This window comes from Belonocnema kinseyi, chromosome 2, assembly GCF_010883055.1.
Source record: "Belonocnema kinseyi isolate 2016_QV_RU_SX_M_011 chromosome 2, B_treatae_v1, whole genome shotgun sequence".
Lineage (NCBI taxonomy): Eukaryota > Metazoa > Arthropoda > Insecta > Hymenoptera > Cynipidae > Belonocnema > Belonocnema kinseyi.
In genome coordinates this window covers 168,298,371-168,325,544 of record NC_046658.1, presented here as the reverse complement: position 1 = coordinate 168,325,544, position 27,174 = coordinate 168,298,371, and the positions used below count along the sequence as shown (strand labels likewise).

The following is a 27,174-nucleotide window of genomic DNA, read 5'->3' as shown; positions in this document are numbered from 1 at the left end:
TGTTTAAAATTCATCTTTTTTCTTGAAACTCTACACATTTTGTTGAAAATTATTATTTTTTTTTTAAATTCATATTTTTGGCTTGAAAATTCATTTTTTTTTTAAATTTTTAAAGTCTAAGCTATTATATTCTTGGTTCAGAATTCCGAATTCATCTCTGTTGGTTGAAAATTCAGTTATTTTCTTGTAAATCTAAGACCTGACCCTCTCATAAAATCCAGATAACAAATAAATAAAAAATCACACAAAAAGGGCTAAAAATATGGTATTTTTAAATTTCATTTTAATAATAATATAACAATAACCCCGCAATATATACATTAACGATATAATACATGATACGATCCTTTCCACAACTTGATCCACCTTTTATCTTTGATGTTTCGTCCAAGATACTTGAGCACCTTTGTAAGATAGTTTTTTTTTCTTTTTTTATTTCAAAAGGTCTTTCCAGCTGCGCGCATTTCGAAAGAGACCAAAAAAGCCAACGTAAACTTGAAAAGTGTGGAAAAAGGCACGCGTGAGTGAAAAGCTGGTGCCAGGAAGACCTCTGAAAATTTCACCCCCCACACACACACACACCAAAAATAAAAACAAATCAAGGATTTCCTCCGATTACCAAACCTAATTGAATTTTTTTTTTTTTAACGCTTTCCTTAAACATGCATATTAATTGCTCACAAAAAAAAAAACTTATTAAATAAAAGGCTCTAAAATGATTACTAACATAATTCCGTATCCTATTTACAATAAACTTCAACGTAGAGAAAAATATTCAACTCTGAAACTATCTAAAAAGAAAAAAAAATTAATCTAAAACTATCTCGTCGACATATTTGCATTGCAAAAGAAATTGCATAATATATGTACATTTGACACAATCTTGCGCTCTCTCACAATTGAAAGTCATCTCAACTTTAAAAATTCCAAAAACTCGCCTCTACTTGTAATTTTCGTTGAAATAAATTTTTTTTCTTTTTCTAAAGAGTTGTGAAAAACAAAAAACATGATTTGATAAATGATTTCGAAAAGCGATGAAGCCTCTTATGAGGAAAAAAAGAAAAAAAAAAAAGAAAACGATATCAGAATTAGATTTGAACTGCTCATAGAGTAACGCAAATCAGAATTTAACGATATTCACAGCCTTATCTCATTTGTTTGCGTTCGAAAGTCGAAAATCCCCCCCCTAGGCTTTCGCAATAAACAGAATAGATTGAAAAGACTGGCGCCCACTCTCTTAATATTTACAAGAAAACAAGCAAAGCAAATCAAAGAAAAACTTTTAAGGGCTTAGATGCGAGACTTCCAGATTTTGAGTTGTCGACAATTGAGATCTGAGCTGGAGGTTTTCTCGTTTTAATTCCATCACGAGTTGCTTCAAATCGACAACTTCTTGCCGCAACCTCTCATTGTCCCGCAAACACTGACCCAGACTTTGATTTGCTGATCGCAACTCGCCAATGTATTCACAAGCTTTTGCTAAAATTCCGCCTTTGCTCTGAAATTTAAAAAATTTTACCTAATATTTATTTCGTTTTTTTTTTATTTCTTCCATTTTCAAAGTTTATACGTTTTCAAGTTTATATAAATTTCATTTTCCTAAGATTCATGAGAATATTGACATTTTTTTTCACTGAAAAATGTTTGTTAAAAATGCCACTTTTAAAAAATAATTTTTCTCGTGGAAATTATTTTCTTAAATGAAAATTCAACTACTACTGCTAGTTAAAAGCTGAACTGTTTTGCTAAAAAATTTATTTATTTCTTAGAAAATCAAACTGTTTTGTTGAAAATTCTTAATTTTGTAATGAAAATTCATCTATTTTTATAGAAAATGCAACTTTTTTTTCAAATTTACATTATTTGCTGATAATTAAACTGTTTTGTAGAAAAATAATCTTTGCTTTTAAAAATCAACATTTTGATTGACATTTTTTTCATTAACTGAAAAATGTTCGTTGAAAATTCCACTTTTTTTATAGACATTATTTTTTTAATGAAAATTTAACTATTTGAGTGAAAGTTGAACTGCTTCGTTAAATTTTTTATTTTTAAACTCATTTTTTAAATAGAATTTCTCTTTTTTGCCTGAAGGTTCATTTTTTTATTTGAAAAATCTACAACTATTATATTATTGGTTTAAACACTTATTTCTGTTTGTTAAATATTTAATTATTTTATATAAAATTAAACTATTTTGTTTAAATTTCCACTTTTATATTAAAAATGCTTTTTTTCGAATAAATTATTTTTTAATGTAAAATAAACTACTTGGGTGAAAGTTGAACTAGTTTTTAAAAAAATTGTTTTTTTTTTGTATTGGAAATTCAACGATTTTTTTACAAAAAATGCAACTATTTAAATAAAATTAAATTTTTTCTTGATAATTAAGCTATTTTGTAGAAACATCATCTTTAGTTTGATAATTTAACATTTTGGTTGACATTTTTTTTGTTGACTGAAAAATGTAAAGAATAAAAGACTTCAAATATTTATTTCAAAATCTTTAAATTGTTTAAATTTTTTCCAAATATAAAATTACTTTTGAAATTTTTCCAATTTTTTTATTTTTACGGAAAAATGATGGCCAAAAATTCCATTTTTTCGTAGAAATTATTTTTTAAAATGAAAATTCAACTACTTGGGTGAAAGTTGAAATGCTTTGTAAAAAATTGTTTTTTTGATGTTGAAAATACATAATTTTAGTTAAAAATTAATTTAAATGGTTGAAAATCAAACTGTTTTATTACAATTTCACAATTTTTTTTCTTTCCTGACTGAAAAATCTCAGTTGAAGATTCCACTCTTTTGATAGAAAATGCAACTTTATGGCTTAAATTTAAATTTTTAAATTAATAATTTAATTTTTTTGTAAAAAAAAAATCATTTTTCTAAGTTTATTCACTTTCAAATTTATATAAATTTCATTTTTCTCAGATTCTTGAGAGAATTGAAAAATATTTTTTTTTTAAATTTCGGACTTAAATTCAAGAATCAATCAATTAGATTGGAAAAATTTCAAAATTATATTATTTCACGTAATTTTAAGCCCGAAGAATTAAAAAAATAGATTTTCTTTTAACTTAACAGTTCTTAAATCGGAAGTTAAATTATTTTAATTTAAAATAATTTGAGCATCCTTAAAAGGCTTTAAATTTTTATAATAAAATCTTGAGAAATCTAAAAGTTTAAAACTTTTCCAAATTTAAAATGATTTTTGAAATTTTTCCAAAACTTCTAAATCTTTCTTAAAATCAATTGAATTTTTTCCTACAACTTTTCGAAAATACTGGAAATTAAACAAAAATCCTTCAAATTTGAATTTATTAATATCAATTGAACACTCATTATTTATAAAAATTATTAGACCAATTTTAATAAATAATTAGAATTTTTTAAAAGATTAAAAATTAATTTAAAACTTGAAATTATTTTTAAAAGTTTGATTTTTTTATTTGTAACGAAATTTCAGTGCAAATACCCACAGCCTAATTTAAAACAAAATTTAGATTTTTGTCGATTTCAAATAAAGAAGTTGAGAGGCTTTTTAAGAATTTTGAAAGGATTGCAAAGAATAAAAACGTTTTCTTAAGATTCCTAGGAAAATTGAAAAATATTTTTCAGTTTGAATAGTTATTTTAACAATTTAAAAAATATTTTCAAAGATTTTCAAAATTGCCAAAAAAGAACCTGATAGATTTTAAGGTTTTTTTTAATTTTCATTATTTTTTTTTTAATTGTAGGAAAATTCTATTTATTTTATTTTAGTTTTCCTTTTCATTTTAATTATGAAGTTCTGAAGAAGGATTTTCACTCACTTCGTTTAAATTACTTGAAAAAAAGAATATTAAATCATTATTCTTTTTCTTAATTAAAAAATTTCAAATGGAATGGGTTAAAGATTGGATAATTTAGACTGAAACAAAATTTTTAATGTAATAAAAGCCCTTAAATTGAAAGTTACAATCTGGAAATTCTTGACTGCACTTTCAACTTCATTAAATTAAAAATATACACTTACAAATAAAAATCTAAAATTTATAAATCTTTGTAAATTCGTTGAAATCTTTTGAAGTATTTAAAATTTTTGTAAAATTTTGAAATTTCTGTGAAATCTTTTAAAATTTTTGTAAAATTTTTAAATTCTTGAAATATTTTAAATATTTTTGAAGGCTTTCTTTAATCTTTGTTTATATCTTAAATCTTTCACATTTTCCGAAATCTTTTAAAATGTTAAGAAATGTTTTTAAAAAATTTTAACTCAATTTATAAAAACAAAAAATTATTTAAAATCCTAGGAATTTTAAGACCATTTTTTCATTGCCGTGAAAACTTTTAAAGCAAAAGATTCCAAAATTTCGATTAAAAATCTACATTAAAACTTTCGTTTAAATCTTTTGAAGTATCAATTATTTTTAACTTTTAAATATCTTTAAATGCACTTTTTTTATAGAAATTTTAGAAAATTATTTGAAATTTTTCAACTTTTACTTTGAATTATCTCTTAAAAATTATTTCTGAAACTAAAAAACAGTTCAAATTTTCCCATGAATTTTAAGAAAATTAATTTTTTGAATCTTTTCCGAACTTTCAAACCTTCGAAATGCGTATAAAATCTATTCAATTTTTTGTAAAATTCTATAAATTAAAAAATAGAAATTGCCATAAAATCTTTCAGATTATTCTTTGATAATTTTGGAAACCATTTGAAATGTTTTTAAATCTTTTCAAAATATTTTCTTCAAATGTTTTCAAAAATATATTGAAATATTTACAAGTTTTAATTATTTTTAAATCATTAAAAATATTCTAAATATCTCTTATACTTACTCGAATTTAAACAAATGTTTTAATCCAGCCAAATTAAAAATGTTTTAAATCTTTTTTCGAAATTTTAGAAAATAATTTGAAATGTTTTCAGAAATTCTAAACCTGTTAAATATATTTTTTAAATTATTCAAATTATCCTGGCATTTTTTTTTAAATCATGCAAAATAAAAAAATTGCCATTAAATCTCCCAGATTTTTCTATAATAATTTCGCAAACCTTTTGAAATTAAAAAAATGTTAAAGTATTCTCTTAATATTAATTTTTCAAAATTCAAAAATCATTCCAAATATAAAATTTATACAATATATTTGATTAAAAATAAATAATTTAAATTTTTTAAAATATTTTTTAATTTTCTCTTAGAATTAACTTTAAAAATATAAAATCATAGAAATTTTTCCCTTGAATCTTAAAAAAATTGTTATTCTATTGAAACCTTTGAAAATGATTAAAAAAAATTATTTCAATAACTTTTTGAAACGTCTAAATTATTTCTAAACTTTCTTAATCCTGCTAAATTAAAAAAAAAAATTAAATAAATTTGAAAAATTAACCAAATTTTGTTCATTTTTAACTGAATAGTTAAAGTTTCAACGAAAAATTTAATAAATAATTGATATTTCAATCAAAGAAGACTTTAATTTCAAATAAGCAAAATTTGAATTCATAAAAAAAGATGGATTTTTTTATGAAAATAGTTGAATCCTACACACAACAAAATCAATTTTTTTCACTTGTATTTTTAACCAAAATGATGACATTTTTTCAAACGAGACGAATATGAATTATCAAACAAAATTATTGAATTTTCAGCCAAAAAAAGATTTTTCTGTCAAGAAAGAACAAAACTTTCACTCAAATTATACTTTGAAGGGAAAAAATAATGTTTAATAAAAAAATAAAAAATGCGAATAAATATTTTTTTAAAGTTTATTCGATTTTAAGGTTATATAAATATATTTTCCTACGATTCTTGAGAGAATTCAAAAAGATTTCGGAAGATTTAAGATATGTCAAAAAAGTCTAATCTTTTATATTCGAAATCTTCAAAAATTGACATTTTATTTTAAGTTTTTGGAATTCCTCTCAAATATGACACTATTTTTTAATCCTTACAAAAATTTTTAAACATATTAAATATCTTAAAATTTTCCGAATCTTTCCAATTGTTGCAGAATCTTTTTAAATATACTCCAATTTGTATGAACTATTTTTAAAAATCTTCTCAAGTATAAAAATAATTTTTTTAATTTTTTCAAAACTTCTAAGACTACTAAATATATTTAAAATAATTTAGCTTCTTAATATAATAATAAATATAATAATTTATTTTTTTAAAAGCTTACAAAATTAAAGCATTTTCTGGAATAATGTTAAAAAATATTGAGAAATAAATTTGATCATAAAATAAAATGACTTATTTGGAAATTTTTATTTATAAAATTGATGCTGCAGAAATTCGTAAGTATCACTTTTTTTTAGATATGAAAAAATTAAAGAGAAAAGGTTTTCTTAAAAAAAAAAAAGTTTACCTGAGTTTCATAATTGGCTTTTCCTTCTCCACTGCTGCTTCCATTGCTATTGGGATTGGTACACTCGGGAATAATTTTGCCTAATTTTGCGATCCAATTGTTGATTTTATCTCGTCTTCGACGCTCTACTTCATTATGAGTTGCTCTCCGTCGGTCGTCCCTCTAGAAAAAAAAATCCTCTCAAAACAGGAAAAGAATGATTTTTCACAAAAATATGTGAATAATATATAGTAAAAATATATTTTATTTTTAAAAAAATAGTTGAATTTTCAACAACAAAATTAATTTTCCAATAAAAAAGATAAGTATATTAAAGCAAAAATTAAATTGTGCAATTTTCATCTAAAATTATGAATCTTTAACAAAAAAATTGAATTTTTAACAGGAGTTAAACTATCAGCCAAAAAAGATCAATTTTTAATTAAAAATGTAACAGTTGATACGTTGTCAATGAAAATAATTTCAGTTAAAAAAAGGGTTGAATTGAAACAAAAAATACGAAATTTCAACATAATATTTGAATCCTTGAACAAAACTGATTATTTTTAAGCCGCAAAAACTTGGATTTTTAACCAAAAAGGGTGAAATTTTTAACAAAAAATATCAATTTTCAATCAATATAAATAAATTTTAAAAAGTCAACCAATGAATTTCAAAATTTTCAAAATTATATTATTTTGAAAAATTTCAAGCTGAAAACATTAAAAATTAAATGTTGTCAACTAAACACTTCTAAAATCAGAAGTTAAATTATATTCATTTTAATACATTAAGTATTCTTGAAAAGATTCAAAATTTTATTTCAATATCTTGAGGAATCTAGAAGTTGTTTTAAATTTTTACAAATATCAAATTATTTTTGACATTTTTTCCAAACTTCTAAATATCTTTTTAAATGAATTGAATTTTTCCAACAATTTAAAAAAAAAACCTGAAATTTTCAAAAATGTTCTAAAAATTTTTATATAAAATAACAATTGAACACATATTATTTAATACCGAACAAAATTTGACTATTCGCACCAAAATTTCGGTGCAAATAGCCAAAGCTTAGTTTATAATAAAATGTAGATTTTAGCAGATTTAAAAGCAAAAATTAAGAAGCTTTTCAAAGAATTGTGAAAGGCTTCAGAAGAATAAAAAAATTTTCTCACGATTCTTACAAAATTTGAAAATGATTTTTAATTTTGAAAAGTTTTGTTAAGAAAATATTGAGAAATATTTTTAAAGATTCATCAAATTTTTCCTAAAAATTTGAGAAAATTCTGCAAATATAAAAAATTTCCTGAAAATCTTCCGGATTCTTTTTCAACAATTTTCTAAATCTCTTAAAATAATGTTTAAAAGTTAAAACATTTTCAATTTTCCTGGGAATCTTAAAATAATGTTTTTATTCTCTTGAAGTCTTTTACAATTCTTAAAAAACTTGTAAATTTCTTTTTTTGAAATCTGCAAAAATTTATATATATTTTTAAAATTTTGAATTCTTTAAAAACTTCTAAATATCTCTTGAAATAACTCAAAATTTATCTACAAATAATAAATATTCAATTGTTATTTATAATTAAAAAATCAACAATTTCAGTGAAAAATTGAACATTTTCTAAATACAGCAATTAAAATTGTAATGTTCAAAATTTAAAAGTCATCGAAATTTCAACGATTCCAAGCTTGCTATGCCAAATAATTCAATCCTTCTTCTTAATTATGAATATATTATTATGAACTTATTTTTAAGTTGAAATTAGTTTTGCACGACTAAGACTTTCGAATTGAAACAGTTTAATTTTTGCAATTTAAATCTGAAAATTCTTAAATTTTTAACGCATTTAGAACCGTTTTGTCAGATCAGTTATTATTCACTTTTTAATTCTTAAAAGTACAGATCCATGAAAAAAAAAAATATCTATATTTACAGTTGATAAAATAAAAATGTTTTTTTATCAAAAATATTCAACTTCAAAATCTTTTAATTTCTAATTGTTTAAGTTTGCAATACAGTGTTTTAAAATTCTTTAAATGAAAAATATACGCTTAAAAATAAAAATATGAAATGCGACAATTTTGGACAATTTTCTAATAAAAATTTTGTAAAATTCCCGGTCAAAAAATAAAGTCACTGTTATTTTCCGATTTGACTTAATTCGAGTAAAGTAAGAATCTGAAAAATCTGCGACTTTAGATGAAGAAGAAAGCACTATTTCTAAATTGAACAAAATTATGAAAAATAATGAAAAGTTAGAATTTTTCTGCGATTAGAAGTAAATTCCCCCTTTTTTAAAAATTAAATTCCTGATAATTTCCTGGTTTCCTGGTCAAGTAAAATGACTCAAATTAAATTGTTAGTCAAATATAGAGGTTCAAATGAATAAATAAATGTTCCACAACCTTCTTTAGTCCTGTGGAAGACGCCCTCGGCGTTTCTAATTGAAGAGTTGCTGATCTCGGGGCGAGCGACCTGGACGTTTGAGCTGTCGTAAAAACGTCATTCGCATTTCCTATTACGTAAAACTGGCCGTTGAGAGGTGACGTTAAAACCTGAACGGTATTTCCCCCAGGTTGATTTCCCTGAATATCCATCTCGGATCCAGCTGGTGCTCCGTTTACCTGGACAACGCGATAGGTAAGAGCTTCCTGATACCGCATCCCATCTTCTCCAACGGCGTCCCCTATTTTTTAACGAGTTGACAAATTATTTATACGCCTCAAAAAGACAAAAAATTTAAAAAAAAAACTAATTAATCTTCAAGATGGAGAAAACCTGAAAAGAATATTCAAGCAAACAGGGTGTCCAGCGATTCCTAGGAAGAAAATCCAAGGTCTTTTCCAGGTTTTCCAGGCCAAGACACAAAGTTTTTTAAGTCTTCTTTTTTTTACATCAAATAATAATAAATTTAATGTTTTTATTGGCAAACAAGTACCAAAGAAAGCTGCATCAAAAATAAAGAAATTCTACATTTTTTTTTATTAGTCTTTGTGAAATGTTTGAAATATTTGTGAAATCGTTTGCAGGATGGCCGTTTTAATCAAAGAAATAAATGCCCGGGTTTTTCCCGGTACGCAAAATATTTTTCACGGTCAATGAAATTTGAAAAATCGAACTCTAAAGCTAAAACATTTCCACTTGAGTTAATAAAAACTGAGCGGCAAATGAAAGCACTCAAGTGGAACTGTTAAATTTTGAACTTTTAAAATTGAAATTTAAAAGTTTTCAATTACAAAATGTTGAATTCAAATGTTCAATAATTTACGCGCATAAAATTGAAGATACTAACATTTTTCAATACAAAAAATATAAATAAATTTTAATATAAGTAAATTTTTTTAGAACTTCTAAATATCTGTCAAAATAAATTGAATTTTTTCTACAATTTTCAGAAAATCCTGCAAATTTTAGAAACTTTCTTTACAATTTGGATGTATAAATAACAATTGAACATTTTTTATTTTTTTAAGGCGAAATTTCAGTAAATTTAAAAGATATGTAGAAGTTTTGAAAAGAATCAAACTTAATGTAAAACTTGAAATGATAGCCTAATACAAAACAAAATGTGGATTTTCGCAGATTTTATACAAAAAAAATAGAAACTTTTCAAGAATTGTGAAAGGCTTCAAAAGAATAAAAACATTTTCTTAAGATTCCTAGAAAAATTAAAAAAAATTTATTTTGAATAATTATTTTAAGAGAATATTTAAAAATTCTTTCAAAGATTTAAAAAAAAAATTCCAAAAAATATTCTAGAAGACTTTAAGAAAACTTTCTAAAATTTGCAAGATGATATTTTATCTTTTTAAAACTCATAAATATCTCTTAAAATTTCTCGAATTTTTTTCTACAAATGTTTATTTGTAAATTATACATGAAAATTTAAAAATTTCACTTACAAATTAACCATTTTTCAAATACAACCATTAAAATTATAAGGTTTAAAGATTAAAGGCTCTTCGAAATTTTAACGATTCGAAGTTTTCTACATCAAACAATTCAGTTAAAGATTCTTTACTTTTAAATATTTAGTTTCAATTTACTTGTCTTGAATAAAAATTCAAATATTGCTAAATATTCAATAATTAATCTTTTTTTCAATTAAAAATTTCAAATTGAATGGGTTAAAATGGAATATTTTAGACTGAAATAATATTTCAAATTTAATAAAATCCTTTAATTAAGAATATATTATTATGAAGTATTTTTAAGTTGAAAATAGTTTATAAACTTTCAGTCACACCTTCACATTTGTTTAATGGCTAAGACTTTCAAATTGTAACCGCTTAAGTTTTAACGTTAAAATCTGAAAATTTTTAGATTTTGAACTGGTTTAAAATCGTTTTTATTCACTTTTTATTACTTAAACTAAAGATAAATTAATTTTTTTTTATTTATTTATTAAATAAAAATGCTTTTTATCAAAAATTTTCAACATGAAAGGTTTTTATTTTTGATTTGTTTAAGTCTTTAAGAAAACATTTAAAAATTCTTTAAATTACAAATGTAAGCTTAGAAATAAAAATTTTAAGTGGACAATTTTTAAAGTAAAATTTTTTTGAATTACGCATTGTAAGCTATCTAATAGCATAATTAAAAAACATAACAATTGACTAATTAGTTAAAAACTGTTTAAATCAAAAGTGGACAGATTTTTCTTCTACTAATTTGTCAAATTCCCGGTAATTTTCAACTAAAAAAGGACTAGTTGAATATTGAGTTCAAGACCAAAAAGATTAATTTGCAACCAAAAAGATTAATTATTTACCCAGAAGATTAATTTTCAACCAAAAATATTAATCTTCAACAAATAAGATTAATTGTCCACCACAAGAAAACGAATTTTCGAACCGAATAGTTGATTTTTCAACTCGAAAGATGCATTTTCAGTAAAAAAAATTGATTTTTAAACAAAGAACATAATTTTAACCAAAAAAATTAATGTTCAAATAAAAAGTTTATTTTTTTTGGAAAAACGAATTTTCAACAAAGTAGGTGAATTTGCAACTAAAAAGAATATTTTTTAAACAAGGAGATTGCTCTTCTACTAAAAAAAAAAAACGAATTTTTGACCAAAACTAGTTAAATTTTCAAGTAAAAAAGATCAATTTTCAGTTAGAAAATTAGTTTTTAATCAAGCAGATTAATTTTTAACCAAAGAAATAAATTTTTTTATACATGCAAAAATATGAGACATTTAATTTTGTTATTGGCCAACAATTTAAAAAGAAAGCATAATCATAAATAAACATATTCTTAATTTTTTTTCAATAAGGTTTTGTGAAAATTTTTTAAGCCTTTGTGAATTGTTTCCTACATCTTTTGTATTTATTTGAAATCACTGAAATATTAAAAAAATTTTTGAAATATTTTTGGAATTTTCCAACAAAAGTATTAACTCGATTAAAATCTTGGACATGTTTTGTATTTTTGGTGTCCTGTACCTTTTATTCAATCTTTGAAATTATTTTAAAAAATACAAAAAATTTCAGAAAGGTTTCCAAATATTTAAAATATTTCATCAAAATTTCATATAGATGTCAAAATAATACAAGAATTTCAAAAAGAGTACAGTACAGCAGAATTCAAATATTTTTAAAAAAATTTTAAGTTTTAAAATAATTTCCAAATTTTTAGCATATTTGTGAAATATTTTGAAATATTCTAAAAATTTTGAAATTATTTTAAAACTAATGTACCCTTTTTCAAATTCTGGTATTCTTTTGACATATCTATGAAATTTTGATGAAATCTTTTAAATCTTTAGAAATCTTTTGTATCTGAAGAATTTTAAATGAATTTTCAACCAATAATATAATGGCTTAGACTTTTCCACCAAAAAGAATTAAATTTCAACAAAAAATATCAATTTTCCACCAAAAGACAAATTTTCGATCTGAATAGATGAATTATCTATATAAAAAAAAACAATTTTCACAAAAATAATTTTATAATCAACCAAGAGAAATGATTCTGGACCAAAAATATATAAGTAGTAGACTTGAAAATTAAAAAGAATGAACTTATAACCAAAATAAGGTGATTTTCCTGCCGAAATATGCATTTTCAATACAAAAGAACGAATTTTTTCCAGAAAGGCGAATGTTTAAATAATCATTTTCAACAGAAAAAAAGAAATTTTCTACAAAATAGTTCAATTTTCGGTAAGAAAATTCCTTTTCATCCAAATAAAAAATAAGTTGTCAATAAAATAGCTCATACTTCAACCAAAGAAATGAATTTTTAACTACAATGATGAATACTGAGCCAATAAAATTAATTTTTAACCAAAAAGTTTAACTTTCAACCAAGTAATTTTATTTCCAATTTAAAGGATAAATTTTTAACTAAAATGATAAATATGTAACTGGAATACTTGAATTTTTAACCAAAAAGAAGATCTTTTAAACAAGAAGAATAACTGACAAAGAAACCTATAATTTTGAGAGAAAAAATATTTTTAACAAATTATGTGGATTTTCGATGAAATCAATAAAAAAATGTCAATCAAACTGTTAAATTTTCAACTAAAATGACTTTTTAACCACGAAGATCAATTTTTTTACTTAAAGACAATTTTTAAAACCTAATATATTTAAATTTTCAACTATAAGATACATTTTCAATTCAAAATTGTATTTTCAACCAAAAATATTAGTTTTTAACCAAGAACTATATAAAAAAGAAAAATTTTCAATAAAATAGATAAATTTTTAAACCAATCAATGAATGTTTAACCAAAAAGATTAAGTTTCTACACTGAAAGACGAGTTTTTAACAGAATACATTAATTTTCAAGAAAAAATTAAATTTTTAATAGTTAATTTTTCAACCAGAAAAATGAACCATTTATCCAGAATATTAATTTTCAACGAAAAATCTGAATTTTCAGCTAAGAACATTAATTTTCCACAACAAGAAAACGAATTTTCAAACGGAATAGTTGAATTTTCAAACCAATTAGTTGATTTTTCAACTCTGAAGATAAATTTTCAATTACAAAATTAATTTTTAACCAAAAAGATTAATATTCAAACCAGAAATTAATTTTCATTTTGAAAAAATGAAGTTTCAACAAAGTAGGTAATTTTTCAACTAAAAAGATTAATTTTTAACCAAGGAGATTTCTTTTCTACTCAAAAAGGCGAATTTTTAACCAAATATAGTTAAATTTTCAAGTAAAAGAGATTCATTTTCAATTAAAAAATTATTTTTTAATGAAGCTGAATAATTTTTAACCAACGAAATTGATTATTAATTAAATTGATAAATCTCCAACGAACCAAGAAACAAATTTTTAACTAAAGAAAGAAATGCTTAAATAAAGAAAGAAGTTTTCAATTAAAAAGATTCATGTTTAACTCCATAGATTAATTTTATACCAAAAGAAAGGAATCTTATAACCGAAAAGACGATTTTTTAAATAAAATAGCACATGAATTTTTAACCAAAAACAGAAAAGTCATATTTTTAAGTATAAAAACTCATTTTTAAATAGTTGATTTTCCACCAGAAAGATGAATTTTCAACTGAAAAGGTAAAATTTCAAACAAAATTGGACTAGTTACATTTTCAGTTAAAGAAAATTACTTTCAAAGTAAGAAAACGATTTTTTAACAAAATAGTTTTAATTGCTAAAGAAGAAATGAATTTTCAACTAAAAAGATTAACTTTTTTCAAACAAAAAAATTGAACAAAAAAAAAACTAATTAAAAAAAAGTTACATTTCCAAACTATGCTATAAACCAGAAATGTGCATTTTTAACTAGAAAACTGTGAATCTTTAACTATAATAGTTGAATTTTTGATTTATAGTCGAAAAATGAATGTTCCACCAAAGAGATGGATTTTGAACGAAAATTTTGGAATATTTAACTGGAATAATAATCACACTTTCAGTTCAAATAAATAATACTTTTCAACCAAAAAAGAAGGTTTTAATAAAATTGCTCATATTTCGAACAAAGAAATTAATTTTTTATCAAAATTATGAGTCTTCAGCCAATAAAATTATTTTTTAGCAAAAAAGTTTAACTCACAACTAAGTAATTTCAGTTTCAATCTAAAAGGTTAATTTTCAACTAAAATGAAAAATTTGTAACTGGAATACTTGTATTTTTAACCAAAAAAGAAGAATTTCTAAACAAGAATAATAACTGACAAAGAAAACGATAATTTTGAGAAAAAAATAACCAAATTGTTCAATTTTGACCAAGAAAAGATCAATTTTCAATCAAAAATCGCCATTAAAATTTCCGGTTTGAAGGAATTAATTTTCAACCAAACTGATGAATCTTCAACTAAAATGATGAATTTTCAACTAGAACAGTCGAATTTTATATCAGAAAGATTATTTTAAAACTATAAAGCTTAATTTGCTACAAAAAAGGGGATTTTTTCACAAAGTAAATACATTTTCAAACAAATACTTTAATTTCTGAATAAATAAAAATTCAAGAATAAATTATGATTTAATTAAATTAAACTCAGAAAATCTGAACAATCTGCAGCTGTAGAAAAAATAGAAATCATTTTTCTAAATTGACGAAATTGATTAAAAAAGTAAATTCCCGGTTTTATAATTATTGAATTTTCGACAAAAAAATATTAATTCTTAACCAAATAGTAGAATTTTCAATAAAAAATAATTTAATTTTATCGTAGGGATTTATTAATTTAGTTCGCATTAAAGAGAAAAAGAAAAGTTTCTTGAAAATCGGGGAAAAAAAGAAATTTCTTAAAAAAGGGGAAAAGAGATGATAAGCTTCGAGTGTGAAGTCTGTATATTTATAATAACCTTCCACGAGCCATAAAAAACGTTTCAAGGTAAACTACATTAAACAATAATTTAGAGATAAAAAAACTGTGTCTGCTTTGAATAAAATCTAAAACTTGTATAAAAAACTAGAATAACCAGATTAAAAAAATGTATTTTTGAAAATTACCGCCAAAATTCAACATCGCAATTTCATCAAAAACTCGAAATATGCATTGTAATTAGTAAATTAGCCAAAAACTTAAGCACTAAGCTTACACAAATGAACAATATGGATCACAATCTACAGAAAAGGTAATTACAAAGCAAATATTCTAATCAAAACAATGACACTATAAAAATTTCCAGTGAGTCAACACGATGACGTCAACACTCAAACTAACCTTTAATTGCTAATTCTTACAGGACTGATGACGAAATTTCTTCATGAAAAGACACAAATTAGTAGAAAACCATTAATAAAAACATCATTCCTACCGTCACAATCGACGATTTCAGCTTCCTCGATGACAATCCCCGTTCCATCTTCCTCCTTGTGAGTAACAGCGCTGTGTGAAATAAAATGATCATTCGGGTGTCGAGTGAAAAAAAAAATTGCAAAATCGAATGTAATTTACGGCCTAGTTACACAAAATTCACTGCTTCTTTCGAGAGAAAAGGAAATTAGTCAATTTAAAAATGTACACTATGCAACTGTCCTGTGACCTTGACAGCAACCACAAGCTACTTTAGTGACAGGAGTTTATCTAACCGATTTCACAATATTTTCTGGGAACTCTACCTGACATCTTGTTGATGAAGATGCTGTTCCAACAAATCCATTATTTCCGTCTGAAAAAGGTTTGAATTTTGTCAAAATTCACGTGAGCAGGTCACGGGACACAGTAACGAGGTCATGTGGTGTTAAAAAAAGATGGCGACTGATGGATGTCGATGTGGGAGCAAACAAAGCAGAGGGCGCTGTACACGAGGAAATCCCGCAAAATTTTAAATTCAGCGTTAAACTAGATTAGTTCACAGGCTTTAAAAAAAAAAATTAAAATAACATCATCCATGATAGTGTTAATATTTGAAGGGGAAAATAATTTTTAATAAAAAATAAAAATATCGAATAATTTTATTTTTTAGATTTATTTGCTTATTTGTTTTTAAGGTATTTGAAAATATATATTTTTCTAAGGTTCTGGAAAAAATTCAAAAAGATTTTTGAGGAATTCAATCAAACCAAATTTCAGTTCATCTTCAAAGAAATGGTTTAATTTTCAAACATAAAGGTTTAATTTTCAAACCAAATAGTTGCATTTTCAACTCTAAAGGTACATTTTTAGTTAAAAAAATTAATTTTCAAACAAAGAAATTAATATTCTTGATAAAAAAAATGATAAAAAAAAAATAGGTAACTTTTCAATAAAAAGAATAAGTTTTAAGTAAGGTGATTAATTTTCTACTCAAAAAGACGAATTTTCAACAAAAAATATGAATTTTCAACTAAAAAGATTAATTTTCCACTAAAAAAACTAAATTTTCAACTAAAAACATAAATTTTCAGTGAAAAAATTAATTTTCAAACAAAATACATTCATTTTGTTTAACAAAAAATGAATTTTCAACAAAATAAGTAAATTTTTAACCAAAAAAGTATATTTGTAACGGTGGAGATTAATTTTCTACTCAAGACGACAAATTTTCAACAAAACACATGATTTTTCAACATCAGAAAATCAATTTTTTCGCCAAAAAATGAATGTTTAACTAGAAAAGGTCCATTTAAAAAAAATAAAAATGTACTAGTTAAATTTCCAGTACAAGAAACTAACTTTTAATGTAGAAGTATGAATTTTGAACAAAATAGTTAAATATTTCGCCAACAAATCAAATTTTTAAACCAAAAGATTATTTTTTCACCATGAATATTAATTTTCAAGCAAAGAAATGAATTTTTAACCAAAAATATAAATATTCAACCAAGAAGGTTTATTTTCCACAAAAAAAATTTCAAAATGAATTGTTGATTTTGTAACTAAAAAGGATAAATTTTCAGTTCAAACATTTTTTTTTTACCAAAAAGTTTAATTATCAACAAAATAGTTAAATTTTCGGCAAAAAATAAAATTAATTATTGATTAAATAAGTACATTTTTAACCAAAATAATTAATTTTTAACTAATACGATTAATTTTCTACCAAAAGAAATGAATCTTCAAACCAAAAAAAAAACGAATTATTAAGAAAATATATTGATTTTTAAGAAAAAATTAAATTGTTAAATTTTTAGCTAAAAAAACTAATTTTGAAATAAAAAAAATTATTTTTTACCACAATGGTTAAAATTGAAAACAAATAAATAAATTTTCTACAAAAAATAATTACGTTTCTACAATAAAATACGAATTTTCAACAAAGTGCATGTTTTCAAAAACAAATATTCATTTTTGAATAGTTGATTTTCAAAACAAAAGGATTAATATTCAAAAACAAAAAATTAATTTTCTTTGACAAAAAAAGGATTTTTAAGAAAATAGGTAAATTTTTAACCAGAAAGAGTCATTTTTAACCAGGAAGCTTAATTTTTTAATCAAAAATACGAATTTTTAAGCTGTATCGTTGAATTTCCAACTAAAAAAGATCAATTTCAAGTTAAAAAATTAATTTTCAACCAAAAAGATCAATTTTCGATCAAGCAATTTTCCACTAAAAAAGGTGAATTTTTCAAACAAAAACGGAATTGTTATATTTTCAGTTCAAAAAATTAACTTTCAACAAAGAAAAATGAATTTTTACCAAAAGAAAAATAAATTTTTAACCAAAGAAATAAATTTCCAACCAAAAAAATTGTAATCTTGCAAAATTAAAAAAATTGTCTTCAAATGTTCCAGATTTTTTGAAATTTGATTTTTTTTATTTATGAATAAAAATTTAATTGTTTATATTCCGGAATTTTCTAGCTAAGATATTTCGTAATTCAGCAATTTTCTCTGGAATTTTTAAATTCAGTAATATTATAAAATGTCGGTATTTATATTATTCGGGACTTTTATTATAGTCGTGAATTTTCCAATTTGTGAATTTTATTATTCGGAAATTTCATAATTCGGCAGTTTTATTATTCGGGTAATTTTCAATTGAGATATTTTATTATTGGAAAATTTTATTATTCTGGATTTTTCCAATTTGGAAATTTTATTATTTAGGAATTTCCCAATTTGGGAACTTTATTATTTTGGAAATTTCGCAATTCGGGAATTTTCTGAGTTGCGAATTTTTTTATTCGAAAATTGTATTCTGTGAAGTTTCTATTGTGGTATTTTCCAGTCGTTTCATTTATTTTGTCGGTACCGTATAGTTTAAATATATTATAATAATGCAATACAATGCTCAAAAAATAGTAAAATTGTTTAAATATTTTGAAATTTTAAAATACATAAGAAGAAATCCGTTTTTATTTTTCAAATAAAAATATATCAACAATTATAAAAATTCACTTTTATAATGTTAGTAATTTTTGTAAAATTCTCTATATGGCAAATGTGACCGTAAATTTCGCGCTCCCTCGATTAAAAATTTCAAAAATATCCGAGAACTTTAGAAAATTTCCACTCCGGTCCGATTTCAACCAGCCTTGGACATAGTGCTCGTGAAAGGAGTCAATTGTCTAATTTAAAAAAAAATTCTAAACTCAGTGAAATTATAATTTACCAAAGTGTTTCGCCCAACCCTAAGCTACTTTGAGACGAAGCCAGAGCCCTACAAAATGACCAGGTAATGAATCCTACATTAAAGTTATAAATTTTGAGGTTATGTGTCAAAAACCACGATGTTTAAAAATCGTTTCTTTGTTGTATTGTTCCTAAATAATTTGTTGTGAAAAACTCATTTCCTTCAAAATGCACCCACCTTATTATCGAGTGATTTAATTTGAACTAGATATCTTTAATACTCTATAATTCTTGAATTTCGATTCTCGCTCTGACATCCCTGACAATTCACGAATTTTCCGTTATTATAAATATAAAGTAAAGTGTTTTCGTAAATTAAAAAAATCGAAGTTCAGAGGGCTATAAAAAATTTCCAACTAGAAATTTACTTCAGTTCTTTTATCTTTTATATAATTAAGATTATTTTACAATAAAGTACAGTTTAGAATAGTGCAAAGTTCATCCTCATCTCAAGGAACATTACATTGCAAAAATGAAATATTCTTGATTAATACAATGCAAATGTGATGATGCGCTTGTTTTTTTACAAGGGCAAAGATAGAACTCGGAGATGTAACACCTCACAACATAAAGCAACTCAAGTTGCTGAATCAAGTCGTTTTTCCAGTCTCATACAATGAGAAATTTTACAAAGACGTTTTGGAAGCAGGCGAGCTGGCGAAATTAGCTTATTACAATGACATTGTGGTACGTATCCAAATCTGTCAAAGAATTTTAAATAGGGTTTCTAGCAAATTTAAAAATCTCGAATTCTTGAATTTTTTTTGAACCTTGAAAATCTGGAAATTTTGAATTTTGCTTGAAAACTTTGAATTTGAATTATTTGTTTACTAGCAGAGTTTAACTAAATTAAATAAACAAATAAAAAATTTAAATACAACCGAATTAAATTAAACTATATTTAATAAACATCCCTACAGTTATATTTCATAATATTTCTAAATTAACAATTTAGATTTCATAATAACACATTTTTAAGAATGCGAAAAAAATTTAATTTTGAAAAAATAATTTTAAGACTTTGGGACAATTCTTTTAATTGTTAAGGATTTAAACAATTTTTAGGTAATTTCAATTTTGCAGAACGTCAAGAGAATTAGAAAAATATTCTTAAGATTCACGTGAACCTTTTTAATGATTTTTTTCTTCATGACTTCTAAGAGCAAATTTCAAAAGATTAGAAAACATTTTAAATTATTTCCTAAAATTTTGAAAAAGAGCGAACTAATTTAAGTAAGTTTAATAGATACTTAGAAGTTTTGAAACAATTCAAAAATAATAAAAACCTACAAGATATTTGAGGTATTTTGTAAGGTTTCAAGAAAAGGAAAAAAATTTTAATTAAAATGATTTTTTATTTTGAAAAATTAATTTTAAGAGAATATTTACAAAGATTTCGAAACATTGCAAAAGATTTTTAAAATCGTGAAAGTAGAATCTGAAATTTTTTTCTAATTTTTCAGAATTAAAAAAACAAATGCAGGAAAAATTTGCATAATTTAAAAATATACCAAGGTTTAAGAATTTTGAAAGGATTAAAGAAATAATTTTCTTAAGATTTGTAGAAAAATTTTTTTATGATTTTTTATTTTTTTAAAATAATCTTTAAAAGAAAATTTTAATATTGCGTTAAATTTCGAAAGAGAGTAAAAGAATTTTAAGCAAAATGTTTCAGTTTGATAAGATTAAAAAAATATATATAATCTGTTAAAATATTTTTAAAAATGTCGATTTTTTAAAGATTTTAAACCAAAATTTTATAAACTTTAAAAGAATTTTGAAAATAAAATTTGGAAGATTTTAAGACAAATTTTTTTCTGCATTTTGAACGACTTTTTCAAATTTTAAGAGAAACTCGTATCAGCTAAATATATTTTAAAAAATTAAAGAGGTTTTGAATAGATTTAAATAATTTTAATACTTGGAATCATTTCCGAAAATTTATCGAGTATTTTTTATTCCTTCCAAACTTCTCAAAGATCTAAATATATTTTAAAAGGGCTCGAATTCTTCCTAATATTTTCAAAAATACTTGAATTTTCAACCTAAAAAGATTAATTCTAAAAAAAAGTCTAATAATTGACATTTCAACTAAAAAAGTAGACATTTCTTTTAAAGAAAAATTAATTTTAAAACCAAAAAATCGAATTTTCAACTAATAACGATTTTTCAGTCACGAAATAAAAAAGAAATTCACATAAATTGTTGAATCCTCGAAAAAAGACGATAATTTTCCAACAAAACAGTTGCATTTTTATAGAAGAAAGTTGGAATTTTTAGTAAAACAGATGAGTTTTTAAATAAAAAAGAAAACATTTTAAAACAAATATTTGAATTTTCATTCAAAAAAGATTTTAGTTTGACTGTTTAAGGAGAAATTTAATCTTTCTTGAATAAAAATGTAACTGTTCAGTTTTTTTAATTTTAAAATTCAATTGTAGCAGAAAATTTATAATTTTTGTTTGAAATTTCTACTGTTTAAATATAATATTTGAGTGTTGAGAAACAAGCTGAAATATCTTCTGGTTTTTCTAATATTTTTCTGAAGGAAAATTCAACTATTAAATTTTTTTTATTTAATTAAAAATCCATCTGTATTTAAAAAAATGTCATATTTTTGTTGGATAAAAATACAACTGTTTGTTTGGAAATTAAACTATTATACTATTTTCTTTAAAACTTAAATATTTCGTAGAAAATTTACTTTTTGTTTAAAATTTATATTTTGGTGTTGAAAAATGAATTGAAATCTTTTCTGGATGAAAGTTCCACTTCTAAAAAAAAATTGGTCGTTTTTTATTATAAGTTCATCTGTTTCACTACAAAATTTAATTTTTAAAATAAATTTTTTGCTGAAAAGTAATATATTTTCTCTGAAAATTCAATTTTCGTAAAGAAAATTTGTCTTCTAGCTTAAAGGTTCAATAATTTAAATTCAATTATTTTGTTGAAAAATTCGTTGAAATATTTCAGGTGAGAAATTTTTAACGTTTTAGGTTATTTTTCAAACTTGTGAGGTATTTTCAGGAGCTTTTAATTAATTTCAATAATTTGAAGTGATTATAAAGCTTTTGACATATTTTAGGATAAAGATTTTTCTAGAATTTCTGAAGATATGGAACGATTTTATTTTATTTTCCGAATATAGTTTTAAAGATTTGGAATTCACCCTGAATTCTTTGGAATTCTCTTAAATTTTATAAATTCACTGGAAGTTTTGTAATTCGCTTGAATTTCTAGAAACTTACTCTTTTCTACCTAAGTCAATGGATTTTTGTTGATATTTAAAAAAATGTTAATTTAATTGATTCTGAGGATCAATTGATAAAATAGTCCAAGGATTTGAAATATTTTAACGTATTTTTTTCAAATTCCTTGACATTTTCAAGAGTTTAAAAATAGTTCAGAGGAGTGTAAAGGATTTTAAATAATTTGGATTATTTGAAAAGATTACAAAAATTTTTTTTATTGTTTTCAGCAATCTAATGGATATTTTGAATTCTTCCAAATTCACTCAATTCTACCCAATTGAATTAATTTTTTCCATTTATTTAAAATGTTTTCAATTCAGTTGATTGCTTTTTAAATTCAGGTTGATTTTTTAAAATGTATTTCATCTAATTCCAATCATTTTGTTTTAAATTTCTCTAAATTCACTGAAATTTTATTTGTTATCAATTCAATGTTTTTCGATTTGCAACATTGTTCCAATTCATTAGTAGGGTTTTAAAATTTTTAAAAGATTTGAAATTTTTCTTGGAATTCACCCTGAACTCTTTTAAATTCTTTGGAATTCTCTTGAATTTTTTTAATTTACTTGAATCTTTTTAAATTCACTCAAATCTTCTTAATTCAGTGCATTTTTTTGATTTTTTAAAAGTTTTTATTTAATTGTTCCTGAAGATCAATTGATAAAATGATTGAAGGATTTGAAATATTTTAACGTATTTTTTTCAAATTCCTTGGCATTTTCTAGAGCTTTAAATTATTGTAAAGCATTTTAAATAATTTCGGTTATTTTAAAAGATTACAAAGAAATTTTTTAATTATTTCAGTAGTTTGAAAGCTCTCAAAGACTAAAATATTTTAGTATATTTTGAAAGATGCCAAAGCATTTTCAAGAGATTTAAACAATTTCAAGAGATTTCCAAGTTTTTAAAAATAAATTTAAGGAATTTAAATTATTTAATGGATATAAAAGATTTTATGTACAACAACTGAGGATTTTCTTAGAGTTTCAAATATTTGAATAGATTTCCAAATATTTTTTGTAATTCGTTTTTTTAATTCACGCTGAATTAGTATTAATTTATCATAAATTGTTTTTAATGTTTTTCAATTCTTCTAAATTCACTCAATTCTACTCAATTCAATTAATTTTTTTTATATTAAAAAATTGTTTTCAATTAATTTCATATAATTTTTCTCATTTCTTTTAAATTTATCTAAATTCACTCAAAATTTATTGTAATCAAGCGAACTTTTTCGATTTTCAAAAGTTTCCCAATTCTTTTCAGTTTTTTGTAATCATTAGTGACTTGTATTATAAATTAGAAGGAGCTTAAAGATTTGAAAACATTTGATTTTTGTGAAATTCACCTTGAATTCTTTTAAATCCTTGGTAGTTTTCTTAATTTTGTTTAATTCACTTGAATTTTTCTGAATTCTATTGAACTCAATGGATTTTTTTTTTTGATATTCAATGAAGGTCCTTTAAATATTCAAATTGTTTTCAATTCACTTGAACTTTTTTATATTTACCTTGAATTTTTTATAAATTTCATTCAATTCATCTCTTTTATCTGAAATTAAATATCAATTCATTTCAATCTTACGGAAATCAATGGATTTTTTTTACCTGAAAATTTAACTAATTTGATTGAATATTCCATCATTTTAGTTCAAAATTCATCGACTGAAAATTGACCTATTCAATTTTTAGTAAAAAAAAATTTTTTTTATGGGAAAATGTTACCATTTTTTATGAAAATTCCTTGTTTCTTATGATTTGAAAAATTATTTTTTAACTGAAATTTTAACTAATCCACTTGTATAATTCATCATTTCTTTAAAAATTCGTCTCTTTAGCTATAAAATATTTCAGAGGATTGTAAAGGATTTTAAATAATTTGGATTATTTTAAAGGATTACAAAGAATTTTTAAATTAATTTCAATAATTTAAAAGGATTTGAAATAATTGAGGATATTTTAAAAGATTCTCAGGCGTTTTTAAATGCTTTAAAAAGTTTCAAGGGCTTTCGAAATATATCAAAGGATTCGAAATATTTAAAGAAATTTAAAAAGATTCCCAGAATTTTTTTTATTGATTTCAGTAATTTGAAGACTTGCAAAGACTGAAATATTTTAGGGCATTTTAATAGATTTCAAAGCATTTTCAAGCGATTTCCAGGGATTTTATTAATTTTAAGGTATTTTAATATTTTAATGGATTTCAAATAATTTTTCACCAGGCATGACTGATTTCGTAGAGTTTCAAAGAATTGACGAGATTTTTAAATGGTAATAAGCAAATTAAAAAATAGGTTGGAGCGGTTTGCTGTCGGGTGGACACATCAGAAAATTCTCGGCGGTTATACATAATGACTCTGGGCTGTTTATATCCTTATCGAAGATTAGGAATTGGAACAGTCATGGTACAACACGTTTTAAATTTCGTCCGTAAGGACGGAAACTTCGATTCCATTTTTTTGTAAGTCTTAATTTAATAATAATTGTATAATTTAACTTAAGAAGTCATCCACAAGTATTACATTTTCAACAACATTGATGAATTTTTAATCAAATAGTTGATTTTTCAACAGCAAAAAATTAACTTTCAACGAAAGAAGATTAATTTTTAACGAAAAGTGGAAAAGCTACATTTTTAGTTATAAAAATGAGTTTTCAACGAAGAAAAACGAATTTTCTGCTCAAAAAAATTAACAAGATGGTTGAATTTTCAAGCAAAAAGATGAATTTTTAATCAAGAAGATTAATTTTCAATTAAAATAATAACTGAATTTATAATTTTAATGATGAATCTTCAGCCAAAGGTATACATTTCTTTGGTTGAATGTTCAACCAAAAAAGAAATATTTGCGTTTAAGAAAAATTAACCTTAAAAAAAAATAATAATTTTTAACTGCAAGGATTAATTTCTAATTAAGAAAATTAATTTTCAAGTAAATGAAAGTGCAATTTAATTGATGAATCTTCAACCAATTAAAAACAAATTTTTAAACGAAGAATTAATCTTCAACCAAAAAGACAAATTTTCAATAAAATACATTAATTTTTAACCAAAAATTAAATAGATTTTCAGTTTAAAAAAAGACTAACTTTCCAAAACCACAAAAAAAAAGAATTTTCAACAAAATAGTTAAATTTTTAACCAAAGAATTGAATTTTCAAGCGAAAAGATTAATTTTCTTTCACAAAAGACAAATTTTATAAATAAATACGATTTTTCAATTCGAAAATATGAATTTTGAATTAAAAAGTTTTAATTTTGAAAATATAATGCAAAAAGGACGAATTTCTAACAGAGGAGTGGAATTTTTCAAGCTAAAAATGCAATTTTCCACATATGAACTTTCAACCAAAGCATATTAATTTTCTACAGAAAATTTTCATTAAAAAAAAAAATCATATTTTTGGACTCAAAAATTCAACTGGTTCGTATAAAATCCGACTTTTTGTCTTGAAAAATCAACAATTTGTTTGGAATTTAAATTTTGTGTCAAATTTTTCACTGAAACTATTTCTGTTAAATATTTATCAATATAGTTGAAAATGCATCATTTTGTTTGAAAATTTAAATAATTTTTTTCAAATAAACCTTTTAAATTTACAACCAAGAAGATACATCTTTAGCTGAAAAAATTAATTCTTTGAAAAATAATTCATTTTTATCAAAGTAGTTCAATTTTTAAACAAGAAAGAATTTTCTCTTAAAACGGACAATAAATTGCATCCAAAATAAGGAACTTTCAGGCCGAAGACACATACATTGTTTAGAAATTAGTAGAATTTTCAACCAATAAGAATAATTTCCTACCGTAAAAGACGAAATCTTACAAAATAAATAAATTTTCAACCAAATAGTTGATTTTTCTACTACATAATTGAATTTTCTAGTGAACAGTTTAATTTTTAGCCAAGAAGAGAAATTTTTCATTTAAAAAAAAAGTATTCTTAACAAAAAATCAATCGAAAAGATGAATTTTCTACTAAATTTACGAATATTAAAAAAAATAAGTTAAAAAAAAAACAGGTAAACTTTCAACCAAATTTTATTTTCCAATCTAAAAATATTAAATGTCAATCAACCAAACAGTTGCATTTTTATCCAAAAGAAATTTATTTTCTACCAAAAAGACGAATTTCGAAAAAAATATTTACATAAATTTTCAAATAAATATTTACATTTTGAAACCAATAAAAGCGGAATTTTTAACCGATGCAATTTATTTTTAACCCACAATATGAAATTTTTACAAAAAGAGATGAATTTTTAAAGCTAAAATAAAAAAAACCACCTTACGTAATTTGCGGATGACTGCTTTTTCTATTTTTTTTTACCCCTCCTTTTCTATACTTTGCAATTAACAATTATTTAAATTTGTTTCCAGGCATGTTCAAATAAATAATGAAGGTGCGATCGACTTCTACAAAAAATTCGGCTTCGAAATAGTTGAAACTAAAGAACGTTATTACAAAAGAATCGAGCCGGCGGACGCTCACGTTTTGCAAAAAACCCTGCGATCCCAAAACTCGACAAATCATCAAGCAATTACCCAGTAAGCAGTTTTTCAAGTCATCACCCTACGTTGTTCCATTTTCCCCATTACTGTCTCTTGTCATCGATTGTACAAATTATCAATAAACTTACGTTTCTCCCAGTTGGATTTTCCAATTGTTCATTTTCAGGATTTTTCTTGGACCGAAAAACGATTTTTCAAGGGAATATTTTTAAAAATTTAACCAAAAAAGAAAATGATTTTTTTTTTAAATTGTCGAATTTCGAACCAAATAGTGGATTTTTCCAAAGAAAATAATTTACAGCCAACACATTTTTTTACGAATACTATTAATTTTCCACCAAAAAAGGCATGAAGTTTTTACCAAATAATTGCATTTTCAATTAGAGAAGATCAATTTTTAACGAAAAATGGTACAGTTAAATTTTTAACTTAAAAATTAGCTTTTAAACAGAAAAAAACGAGTTTTCAAGGAAATATTTTAAAAGATTAACCAAAAAATACCATTTTTTATCAGAATCGACGAATTAAACAAAAATTTATGTGCATGGACTTTTATTTATATAGTTTAA

The 27,174-nt window shown here is 23.1% G+C and overlaps 2 protein-coding genes across 4 annotated transcripts; one reads left to right on the top strand and one right to left on the bottom strand.

Moving 5' to 3' along the window:
- Positions 1–266: 266 nt before the first annotated feature.
- Positions 267–16,052, bottom strand: LOC117167821 (upstream stimulatory factor 2-like). 3 transcript variants are annotated; one of them, XM_033353025.1, is made up of 5 exons: positions 15,907–16,052; positions 15,603–15,673; positions 8,752–9,032; positions 6,364–6,525; positions 267–1,498 (listed from the first exon to the last, which is right to left on the bottom strand). In XM_033353025.1, the coding sequence occupies exons 1-5, from the start codon at positions 15,945–15,947 to the stop codon at positions 1,283–1,285; spliced, it is 771 nt and encodes a 256-aa protein (XP_033208916.1). In that variant the 5' UTR covers positions 15,948–16,052; the 3' UTR covers positions 267–1,282. The 3 variants fall into 3 exon arrangements, with proteins under 3 accessions (XP_033208916.1, XP_033208918.1, XP_033208917.1); XM_033353027.1 differs by lacking the exon at positions 15,907–16,052 and adding an exon at positions 15,754–15,880; XM_033353026.1 differs by lacking the exons at positions 15,603–15,673; positions 15,907–16,052 and adding an exon at positions 15,295–15,390.
- A 2,655-nt stretch (positions 16,053–18,707) lies between these two features.
- Positions 18,708–26,743, top strand: LOC117168263 (probable N-acetyltransferase san). The gene is made up of 4 exons (XM_033353767.1): positions 18,708–18,884; positions 19,372–19,528; positions 24,386–24,552; positions 26,474–26,743. Exons 1-4 carry the CDS (start codon positions 18,877–18,879, stop codon positions 26,643–26,645), a joined length of 504 nt encoding a protein of 167 aa, XP_033209658.1. The 5' UTR covers positions 18,708–18,876; the 3' UTR covers positions 26,646–26,743.
- The last annotated feature ends 431 nt before the right edge of the window (positions 26,744–27,174 follow it).